General features: G+C 42.0%; 1 protein-coding gene across 2 annotated transcripts in view; it reads right to left on the bottom strand.

Moving 5' to 3' along the window:
* Positions 1-5,721, bottom strand: part of LOC126336364 (dehydrogenase/reductase SDR family member 11-like) — a 477,124-nt gene extending 471,403 nt beyond the window's left edge. For both annotated transcript variants that reach the window (XM_049999970.1, XM_049999969.1), the window contains exon 1: positions 5,527-5,721. In XM_049999970.1, coding sequence (XP_049855927.1) covers positions 5,527-5,664 — 138 coding nt within the window. In that variant the 5' untranslated portion in view covers positions 5,665-5,721. The remainder of the gene's footprint in view (positions 1-5,526) is intronic.
* Positions 5,722-12,570: the final 6,849 nt, after the last annotated feature.

The raw sequence follows: 12,570 nt of genomic DNA, 5'->3' as shown, positions 1-12,570 counted from the left end.
CGTAGGCAAGGGGTTAGAGCGGCTTTCATCTATTTCCGACGTGTGAGCGGTAAATACGGAAACGTCAACTATGGCGACGTTATTACCAAATGCGTTCAAACACGACCAAAGTCCTGTTATTCTTTTCTTGACTGCCGAAGTGAAAACACAGACAGATATTCATCAGAGAATGAAGGATGTGTATGAGGGAGCACGTCTCTCGGGAATCACCGTTCTGGAATGGTGCAAGACAAAAGGTGCTGTGGTTTCATAATAACGCACGTCTCCATATCTTGTGTTATGCCAACTCAAGTGCAACACGGTCTATCGTCCTGATCTCTCCCCATGCGCTTACCTTGCCTTCGGCCTCTTAAAAAAAGGTCCTGAAGGGTCGACGATGCAGCAGCGGGACAACGTGTTTCAGCAAACGGGTATCTTGAACTTAGTGCGTCGGTGACATGATTGGCTCAATGCTCACGGCTGTTTTGTCTAGTTGGCATACCAATTCTGGACTGTACGTCCCTCGAACGGAAACTTTTTTATCGACCCTCATATTTGTATTTAATAATAAGTTTATCTTCTTGCTATTACCGACCTGCAGTTCGTTTCATCTCTACTTAAAACCATGTGATATCAAACGAATGATTTTGAAATACCCGAAATAATACTAATCCGAAAAAATGAGAACAAGTAATTAGTTATTTGTTTTAGAAAATAAGGGATGGATACCAATACTTTTTAGGCTTTGTACTGCACTTAAGCTTATTTCCCTTCTTTAATAAATTATGCTGCGGTGGCATTTGAAATAGCTTTCTAAAACGACAAAGTGTGAGTGTTCGAAAAAGTTCAATTTGGAGCTACGACAGCCACGAAATTTGCAATGTCTCAACCTTATGTGCTTAAGGACAAAATCTCCTAAATTTAATTTCTGGTATCATTTTTATATTTGTCCATCCTTATCGAATCTTAAATCTTAATCGATCTCATATCACCATTCTCCCCATCAAAGGCAGTAACTGTTCGGTTCCATGTTGTAACTGCTGGAAAATACGTAAAATAGCGTTGAGACGCGCATAACCCAAAGGAAATGACTCAGACTGTTATAAATGAATCTTATCTGAAGTAGCGCCACTTACGATTAAGATAACCGTGATTTGACCTTTGTGCTACTTACCTGTTACATTAAATCTTATCTGCAGATGAACATTGGCTGATGTAGCGACACTTGCGAGTAAGATAACCATAATTTGACCTTTGTGATAATTATCTCTGAAATGCTTCTTTACCTCATTGGATGTAGTTCGATTTGCACCAATAGAAGCAACAAATTACCTTTGCAGTTACCACTACATACGTAACTGTGTAAAAGCAGAAAAGTAGCTGTAACATTAAAGCATCAGCCTTAGCGCAAAATATGAAGAAACAGCGTTATACGAAGCTCACGTAGCAATCCCAGATTGATGTTGGCGACATGCGCCCTACACTAAACTCGCACCATTCATATTCCTACACTACGTTCCCCTCACACGACAATGCCTGAACACAAAACTGATATGTTCCGCCCAAAATTCCCTCCAAAACGGCGATAGTTTGCACAATGCCCCAAATGTTATGAAAAGTATTACTCTTACTGGCCATATGCTTACACTTCATACATCAGCTACATGCTTATATTACACGTAGGCCGACAATTACAGCACCGTTCGTCCCATTTATGCTATGAAATTACTAGATCTTGCAGCTAATATTCCTACTAACGCACCAAAATACCATGTTACTAGAGCATGTCCGGAAAGTAAAAAATGGCTCTGAGCACTATAGGACTTAACTTCTGAGGTCATCAGTCCCCTAACTAACCTAAGGACATCACACACATCCATGCCCGAGGCTGGATTCGAACTTGCGACCGTAGCGGTCGCGCGGTTCCAGACTGTAGCGCCTAGAACCGCTCGGCCACTCCGGCCGGCTCCGGAAAGTAGAGACGGGTATTAATATGCTATAGAACATAGAAAATTTATTGAAAATCTAATGGTTTTTTTTACAGTCACATTAAGTATCTTCTGACATTTATGTATGAAAAATAATATCCTCCATTTGACCACCCAAGGCAGCACGGCCACGATCAATGAGTTCATTGAATTTCTCGAAGGGATGTCGTTAATAGCCTTTTTATATTCCATCCATCAATTGGTGTATTGTTTTTAGTTTGTTCACGTACGCTTTTGATTTCACAAATCCCCACAAAAAAGTCACAAATAATAAGATCGCGTGATCTGGTAGGCCATTTCTGGTTATACATCTACATCTACATGGTTACCCTGCAATTCAAATTTAAGTGCTTGGCAGAGGGTTCATCGAACCACAATCATACTATTTCTCTACCATTCGACTCTCTAACAGCGCGCGAGAAAAACGAACACCTAAACCTTTCTGTTCGAGCTCTGATTTCTCTTATTTTATTTTGATGATCATTCCTACCTATGTAGGTTGGGCTCAACAAAATATTGTCGCATTCGGAAGAGAAAGGCGGTGACTGAAATTTCGTAAATAGATCTCACCCAACTCGCGTATCATATCTGCCACACTCTCTCCCCTATTACGTGATAATACAAAACGAGCTGCCCTTTTTTTGCACCCTTTCGCTGTCCTCCGTCAATCTCACCTGGTAAGGATCCCACACCGCGCAGCAATATTCTAACAGAGGACGAACGAGTGTAGTGTAAGCTGTCTCTTTAGTGGACTTGTTGCATCTTCTAAGTGTCTTGCCAATGAAACGCAACCTTTGGCTCGCCTTCCCCACAATATTATCTATGTGGTCTTTCCAACTGAAGTTGTTTGTAATTTTAACACCCAGGTACTTAGTTGAATTGACAGCCTTGAGAATTTTTCTATTTATCGAGTAATCGAATTCCAACGGATTTCTTTTGGAATTCATGTGGGTCACCTCACGCTTTTCTTTATTTAGCGTAAACTGCCACCTGCCACACCACACAGCAATCTTTTGTAAATCGCTCTGCAACTGATACTGGTCCTCGGATGACCTTACTAGACGGTAAATTACAGTATCATCTGCGAACAACCTAAGAGAACTGCTCAGGTTGTCACGAAGGTCATTTACATAGATCAGGAACAGCAGAGGTCCCAGGACGCTTCTCTGGGGAACACCTGATATCACTTCAGTTTTACTCGATGGTTTGCCGTCTATACTATGAACTGCGACCTTCCTGGCAGGAAATCTCGAATCCAGTCGCACAACTGAGACGATACCCCATAGGCCCGCAGCTTGATTAGAAGTGGCTTGCGAGGAACGGTGTCAAAAGCTTTCCGGAAATATAGAAATACGGAATCAACTTGAGATCCCCTGTCAATAGCGGCGATTACTTCGTGCGAATAAAGAGCTAGCTGCATTGCACAAGAATAATGTTTTCTGAAACCATGCTGATTACGTATCAATAGATCGTTTCCTTCGAGGTGATTCATAATGTTTGAATACAATATATGCTCCAAAACCCTGCTGTAAACCGACATCAATGCTATAGGTCTGTCGTTCGATGGATTACTATTACTACCCTTCTTAAACACTGGTGCGACATGCGGAATTTGGCAAGTAAACAGATAATTTTTTGAGGAGACTTTTCATTCAGCAGAGTAATCGTTTCACGGGATGTGTGAGGTCGCACTATTTTGTTGTAACCGAAAATCGTCTTCTTCATCAATAAGATTGAAAAACCAATCAGAAAGCACGATTCGGTAACCGTTGCCGTTCACAATGACGTAAGCTCCCTCATCATTTAAAAAAAAAAAAGTACGGGCCGATCACTCCTGCCCAGAACCCACAACATACAGTCTTGCGTTGTGGATGCATCTACATCTACATACATACGCCACACTCCACCATACGGTGCGTGGCGGAGGGTACCTCCTACCACAACTAGTATCTTCTCTCCCTGTTCCACTCCCAAATAGAACGAGGGAAAAATGACTGCCTATATGCATCTGTACGAGCCCTACTCTCTTGTCTTTGTGGTCTTTCCGCGAAATATAAGTTGGCAGCAGTAAAATTTTACTGCAATCATCCTCAAATGCTGGTTGTCTAAATTTCCTCAGTAGCGATTCACGAAAAAACGCCTCCTTTCTTCCAGAGACTCCCACCCGAGTTCCTGAAGCATTTCCGTAACACTCGCGTGATGATCAAACCTACCAGTAACAAATCCAGCAGTCCGCCTCTGAATTGCTTCTATGTCCTCCCTCAATCCGACCTGATAGAGATCCGAAACGCTCGAGCAGTACTCAAGATAGGTCTATTAGTGTTTTATAAGCGGTCTCCTTTACAGATTAACCACATCTTCCCAAAATTCTACCAATGAACCGAAGACGACTATCCGCCTTTCCCCACAACTGCCATTACATGCTAGTCGCACTTCATATCGCTCTGCAATGTTACGCCCAAATATTTAATCCACGTGACTGTGTCAAGCGCTACACTACTAATGGAGTATTCAAACATTACGGGATTCTTTTTCCTATTCATCTACATTAATTTACATTTATCTATATTTAGAGTTAGTTGGCCATTCATTGCACCAATCACAAATCCTGTACAAGTCATCTTGTATCCTCCTACAGTCACTCAACGACGACACCTTCCCGTACACCACAACATAATCAGCAAACAACCGCACATTGCTATCCACCCTATCCAAAAGATAATTTATGTAGATAGAAAACAACAGATAACCTACCACACTTCCCTAGGGCACTCCAGATGATACCCTCACCTCCGATAAACACTCACCATCGAGGACAACGTACTGCGTTCTATTACTTAAGTAGCATCTTATCTTCCAAAGTCACTCAGGGATTTTCGTTACCACAAATTCTACAGTTCTGCTTATTAATGTACCCGCTGAGGTAGAAGTGCGCCTCATCTGAAAAAAAAAATTTCTTTTTGTGAAGTTCTCGTTCTCCGCTTGTCGAAAGGTTGCCGTGGGAATTTCACTGTTTATGTAATAACTTTTTATCACTTGGATACGTTACTCATTTGTCACCTGCTCCATGATGAAACTAAACAATGCTCGCCACACAAAAGCTGTCTACCTACTAGCCCGCATCTTGTGGTCGTGCGGTAGCGTTCTCGCTTCCCGCGCCCAGGTTCCCGGGTTCGGTTCCCGGCGGGGTCAGAGATTTTCTCTGCCTCGTGATGGCTGGGTGTTGTGTGATGTTCTTAGGTTAGTTAGGTTTAAGTAGGTCTAAGTTCTAGGGGACTGATGACCTACGATGTTAAGTCCCATAGCGCTCAGAACCATTTTTTATCTACCTACTAATGGAAAGGATCGCAGATAACAAGCATGAAAAAACCACGGCTGCTAACCGTCGTATGAGAAAATGTTGCAAAGTTCAAATACGTCCTTACTTCCCGGACACCCGTTACATGTTTCGAATTAGCAGTGGCCTCAGCATTGCGTCTTGGACTAAACTGCGATTCAAAAGCTATCTTGATAGCACAACTGTTAACCCGAATACTTTGCAGCGCTGCAGAGTCGTTACCTTAACTTTTTCGGCCCTCCTGGCCATTCCCACGACGATGAGTCCATGCTTCAGCAGCGCCTGCACTATGGCAGCACCGATGCCTGCGCTGGCGCCAGTAACCAGGGCTACGCGTCCCTTGTATTTCTCGATGCCCATTGCTACGTGGAGTGACTTACTGGCGCTGCTGTGCGACTGGGTACACGGGTCTGCAGAGACTGCGAACATTGGTGCTGGCGCCGGTCATTTATCCATGTAACGATAAGCGAATTACGTCATGCGTCAAGGTCAGACTGATCCGTTTATCTCTGAAAATCTGTGCAGCCGCGAGCATGGCCACGCAGTTGGTAAGCGCTCAAACAGATTTTGCGCTGCAGGTCTTCCCTTGTCAAACGAAGTTACTTTTGTATGGCGTTACACAACAAATTTATTCAGGACCTAATAGCTGATTTACGTGACATATCATATGGTTACTTGTTTTGTAGGATGTCGTATAAACCTTTTTGATACGTAACAAAGTATATTAAAGGTGCTTAAAGGTTTTGATCTCTGTACATTCCACTTTATTTGCAGTTAGTCCGTACGCCGGTATTGTACTGTCAATTTTTTTAACAAAGTTTCTTTGTCAAATAAAATTTGATAGTGTGATGAGTAACTTTATCAAAGTTTGGTCATCTTCAAATTTCCTTTGATGAGATCTAGCGCCTCGCCTTAGATTCGATGAAAGAAAGCGTTCGTCTTCTGTTCACTGAATAGAGAAATGTAACCGTTTGGAGCGCTAGTGTCGCTGCAGTTGTTTGCCGTTTAAAAGTGTTTATAAATATAACAATGGCCGCATATTCCGCGAACACACGTGATGCTGGCCCACGCGCAGTGTAGATACTATGACGAAATATTTGAGGGGAGTCTAAAATCCCACTCTGAGCCACGTCAAGGATATTTGTCGAAGAAATATGGAGAATATATAATCAGATTTCTTTGTAAAAGAAAATTTTGTAGTGTAACATCGCCATTAGTAACATTTTCCGTTCAGATGATTCTATCGTTACAAACTTTCTGGCCCGATTCAGTAGAGCACACAGGTAAAACTTTAGTCCCCATAAGAATTGTAAGGAAGAGCTACATATTTTCTATAAAACTTTTTTATTTTACTGCTGTATGTTTCTTTGTCCAGAATTAGAATGCTGCAGATCAGTGGTAGGGAATTATCTGAATACTGGAGTTATTTTTAATATCAAAAAAATGGTTGAAATGGCTCTGAGCACTATGGGACTCAACTGCTGTGGTCATCAGTCCCCTAGAACTTAGAACTACTTAAACCTAACTAACCTAAGGACATCACACACATCCATGCCCGAGGCAGGATTCGAACCTGCGACCGTAGCAGTCGCACGGTTCCGGACTGCGCGCCTAGAACCGCGAGACCACCGAAGCCGGCCTTTTAATTCAGCAGATTTTAAAGATCATCCGGAAATAGAATAATGAAAATTTTTGAAAGAGAAGGACAAGTGTCTGCATTACATTTGCAGATACATGAGCTCTTGATAGGTCTTGTTGCACCTGTGTTTAACTACATATGGCGTCCCCCTAAATGCAATTCAAAGAAATATGTGTGAGATTGCAAGAAATTAGCAGAACACGTCATGTAGACGTAAGGACGAACCTTTTACCAAAAAATAATGAATTTTGTAGAATTTATGTACTGAATCGCAGATGATTTGTATTGTATAGAATATTATTGTGTATTAGTGAGAATTGTTATCTAAGATTTTTCTATGCATAGAGGAGTCAATGTACGCTCCCCTTCTCTTGCTACACAATGTACGTTCCCCTTCTCTTGTTCTTCGTCTCTCTTGTTTTCGTAGATGTGATAACAGTCATGTCAGGTCTGTAACCGTATGTGCAATCAGTTCACTGTTACAGTGGGTAATTGTTTGAAACTCATTATTTCATGCCTTTATTCCGTAGTTTTGTGTGCCCTGTGTCAAATACCTGTGTTATTTCAGCAGCATTATTTCAGCATTTGTAGAAGGCTGACGGCAAAACAATGTAGCAGCGCCGCTATTAAGCGGCAAAATTGAACTAACCCTTTTTCTTTCCAGCAGCGCTCGTATCGGCCCAACAATTACTAATACTTTCTTTCATAAGACTAAGAGAACCTGGCGCAGCCAATATATTACTCTTTTTTTTTTACAATTAGGATAATTTAAAAAAAAATATTTTTCCCGCCGGGCTACGTGTAACAAAGAGCCAGTACTACTGTTTCCTCAGCTAAACAGTATGAGAGCAACTAAATGAGAAATCAAGTTAATACAAACTGTTTGCTATTTAATTTAAATGAGAAATGTGTACTACATCGAAACCTCAGCTTCAACCTTATGCTTTTCCGGGGAAACGCTCTTATCGAATGAGCTATCCAGGTGTGACTCATGAGCAGATTCACAGCTTTACTTCTGCCATCTTACATCCGTTCCCACCTTCCACAGCTGCGTGGCGGGTTGTGAGTCGTGTCAGCAGGCATCAAGCGGCAACAGTATTTGCCCTAGTTCGAGTCGCGGTCCGACATACTTTTAATATGGCAGGACGTATCAGATAAGCACTCAGTCAAATGAAGAGTGAAAATTAATTCAGAGTACAATGTCAAGAATGTGTTTCAGACGTTCTCCATTAGCACGCATTCCTTCTTCGTTCCCGCAGTTAAAGTATTTGGTAACTTCCTCTACCGCTGGTCACATTAGTTTCGATGGTACGAAGACTCTTTGCCAGACTCTTTGCCAGACTCTTGTTTCAGTTTTAAACCTCCCTCTGTCGTGATGAGTTCTGACGAAAGCTGTGTGTCGACGTGTGTATTCTTCACTACACTGACAATGACATTGTTTGAATCAGCAACTAATTTCTCAAGGACTGCCAGTACAGATTTGGTCAACAATGAGTATTCTCAAAATTTTGGATTTTAGATTCTGCTTTTGAGACCTGAGAAATCTTTTGCAGTTGACCAAAATATGGATACGTTCTAACGTGCAAGAACTACAGATGTTCGTTATACGGGGAGTTCAAAAAGTCTCTCCGCAGTGCCATATGATTGTTAGCCGTGCTATGCACTCAATCAATCTCTTCTCCTCGTTCAAACACGTTTCAGCGATAACTTGCCACTAGTAGTATTATATTATTCATAACCTTGAACATAATCCAAACGCCATTGAAACTTAATCTTGCTCTACTAACAGTCCGTATTTAATGTATTTTTAAAATAAAATAATCCTTTTTGTTGTAAAAGGCTGCAAATACAGATTGTTAATATTCGAAATAGTTAATTTTTTTCTGTTTTTCTGTGCTTTCACTTTTATTTTCAATAGAGTACTTTTACTCTTTCCTGATCCTTACACATCACCAACCTAACAACGTATAGTCTTTAAAGTGAGTGCCTAAAGGTAATAATACTTATTTTTGACATTAAGTAATGTCTGCATATCAGTACGTGAAGTCTGTCTTAGAAGTGACTAGGTAAATTGAGCAGTAAATCTACAGTTAACACACACTTTCAGTATCAGGCTGTTTCGAAGACTTTAAATATCTTGTGTTGGACGTACACATCTATTAGTAAGACGGAGGCGAAGTGCAGTAAAGTTTGATAAACGAAAGTTAGGGAATGGAGGTAGTTTCTGTTTTTTCGTTCAACTAGTTTTGAGTCTGTAAGACGCCATCGTAATGGGTAAATCGTAGGAAAGCAAAACTGCCCATGATATAGTGCACACGTGAGCAATGAAATGGCGTGTGACGAGGGCCTCCCGTCGGGTAGACCGTAAACCTGGGGCAAGTCTTTCGATTTGACGCCATTTCGGCGACTTGCGCTTCGATGGGGATGAAATGATGATGATTAGGCCAACACAACACCCAGTCCCTGAGCGGAGAAAATCTCCGACCCAGCCGCGAATCGAACCCGGGCCCTTTGGATTGACAGTCTGTCGCGCTGACCACGCAACTACCGGGGGCGGACAACGTGAGCAATAGAATACTTGTACACACGTTCAACGAGTATTACATGGATCTCCAGTGATTGTCACTGCGAACGAAGTCCCGATCATAGGTACAATCTTTGAAAGTTTGTATTTCCAACAACGCATGGAACATTGGAAACTACACGAGTTGCAGTGAGTTGCACCATACTTGTATGCAAGGCCAGTTGCTGTGAAGATTGACTTTTCTTGCAACGTTGGATGACTAAGTCTTTTTAGGCAGACCGGGTCAAGAAGTGTGACTCAACCGAAATGCGTAGCAGCGACATGGCCTTATCTCTCACGCTGTCTTTATCAGCGTAGGGTCTCTTCGGGTACGGAACGCGAGAGTTAACTTAGAAATTAGTTTTCTCAACTAACAGTACTTCAATCCTGAACAGACACACACACAACCTCTCCTGTGACACGAATTTTATAGCCCTTTATTTCTAAGCAAGTTTAATACCAATAGACTTGTGTCATTATCTTATTCAAGTCTGTCTCTGAGATTTCTTCAACGGCCCTGTTCGCGAAACTAGGCGGACTATCTCTAACTTCATACATTCAACAATATACCACTTCAGACACGGTTATTACACATTCATTTCTAGCAGCATGATTATTCAGTGCTCGTCATAAACAGCAGATAACTGTGGAGTCACCGCCAGACACCACACTTCCTGGGTGGTAGCCTTTAAATCGGCCGCGGTCCGTTAGTATACATCGCACCCGCGTGTCGCCACTATCAGTGATTGCAGACCGAGCGCCGCCACACGGCAGGTCTATGCTAGAGACTCCCTAGCGCTCGCCCCAGTTGTACAGCCGACTTTGCTAGCGATGATTCACTGTCTACATACGCTCTCATTTGCAGAGACGACAGTTTACCGTAGCCTTCAGCTACGTCATTTGCTACGACCTAGCAAGGCGCCATATTTTTCAAGAATGTATTCTGAACTGATAATATAGTGAATCATGTACCGTCAAGAGCGACATTCATCATTAATGGATTAAAGTTAAGTATCAAACTAATTACGTCCGCTTTCTGAATTTTAATTCCTTGTCATGTTCCAGACCACACGTCAGTATAGTTCTTTCCTCCTCACGCCAGCCTGCGTGAGCTAAAACGCGTGCATTTCGGCCTCCCCTCGTAACACGGTGTTGGCTCTTCTGCCAACACAACAAAAACAGCTGTGATGATCACGAAATGGAAGTCCTTAGTGTCTGAAGGTATGCGTACCTACATCATTGTATAACAGTAAGTAATTCGAAGTGGCGGCTCAGCTCCGTGGATATGAATGATAACAACTGAACAAATCCCGTAACTAGCTCTCTCCCTCTCTCAGTTTCACCTTATGCCAAGAACCGTTTCGTGTTTTCACCTATGTTCAACAGCCGTAATATATCTATAATCTTAGGTGTACAACTTGGGCCGGTCGCTGTGGAAGAGCGGTTCTAGGCGCTTCAATCTGGAACCGCGCTGCTGCTACGGTCACAGGTTCGAATCTTGCCTCGGGCATGGATGTGTGTGATGTCCTTAGGTTAGTTAGGATTAAGTTGTTCTAAGTCTAGGGGACTGATGAGCTCAGATGTTAAGACCCATAGTGCTCAGAGCCATTTTTGAGTACAACTTAAAGTCGGCTGCATTTTAAACTTCGCAGCAATCAGTTATTCTGTAACTGGTAGCTCCTTTCTCACATTTGTACTCGCAACACACACTTCTAGATTTATTGATGCATTGATGCACTGCACCATTAGACCCTGGAATATTGAACATTAGTGAATGTTGCAAATAAACAAAAAGATAATCATGCAAGTTTATTTTTTTCAGAAGATAATTAAAGCGTTATGAGTACAGGAAAATTCTTGTAATTTTCAATTACAAACTTCAGCTTCCCTCCACACCGTTTCCTGACCACTGTTATTATTATTTCCCTGTCTCTCCCAGCGGTTCCTAAATCCATGTCTTCGTTTATTCAATTGTTCTCTTTGGTGATGATCAGCTTATATTAAGCCTCTCCGGAAATAACATCGAACAGGTTGCTGCTGTGCTTTTGACACTGAAATCACAATCTGGACGGCAATAATTCAAATCCCTGTCTGGTCATCCACATATAAGATTTAATTGCTTTCTGTTAATCACTTAAGGCATATGCTACGGTGGTACGTTCGAAAAGGACATTACCGATTTTCGCCCCTCATTATTATTATTATTCCTAATATTATTACTTTTCTTTAACCTCCAGTTATGTGACTGAAGCTGCCTGCCACGTGTTCTTCTCCTTTGCCAGCCTCTCCATCTCAGAGTAGCAGTTACACACAACGTCTACGATTATGTGTTGGATATATACTCCAGAGTTATTACCCTTTACAGGTCTCTCTGGTACCAAGCAAGGTATTTACTGATGTCTTAACCCGTTGTACCTTCCCGTCCCTTCCTCTTGTCAATGTTTTCTACAAGATTCTATTCTCACCGGATTCTGTGGAGAACCTCCTCATTGCTTATCTTAACAGTCCACCTAACTTTCAGTCTCCTCCTATAGTACCATCTCTCAAACACTTCGAGTCTCTTTTTCTTCGCTTCCCCTACAGTTCGGTTGCATTTAGTGATATGCTCCAAAAGTACCTTCTCAGAAATTTCTTCCCCAGATTAAGACCGATGTTTGATACTGGTACACTTAGTCTGGCCAGGAATGTCGCCTCTGGCTGTGCTTGTTTTTTATACCCTCCTTGCTTTGTTCGTCACAGGCTATTATGCTTCCATGATAGCATAATTCCATCGCTACTTGAGGTCTCTAATTTTTACGTTAATTTCATCATTATTCTCATTCCTGTTAGTTCTCATCATTTTCGTCTGTCCTCGGTTTACTCTCAGTCCACATTCTGTACACAGTAGAAGAGTGGTTGTCAACCTTTTTCGTTCAAAAGTCAATACTGATATTGTGGGGCGACATCTTCTGCAGCGCAAGTAGCGGAGGGGACGGTGGGTGGAAGGTAGGGGGTGTCGTGGGTAGAGAGATGGATATAAAGATGCCACTGAAACGAAAATTCCATTTTCACCAATCCGTTAGTA

This window comes from Schistocerca gregaria, chromosome 2 (genome assembly GCF_023897955.1).
Source record: "Schistocerca gregaria isolate iqSchGreg1 chromosome 2, iqSchGreg1.2, whole genome shotgun sequence".
NCBI classification, from domain to species: domain Eukaryota; kingdom Metazoa; phylum Arthropoda; class Insecta; order Orthoptera; family Acrididae; genus Schistocerca; species Schistocerca gregaria.
Note: the sequence above shows the minus strand (reverse complement) of the source record. Positions and strands in the feature narration are given on the sequence as shown.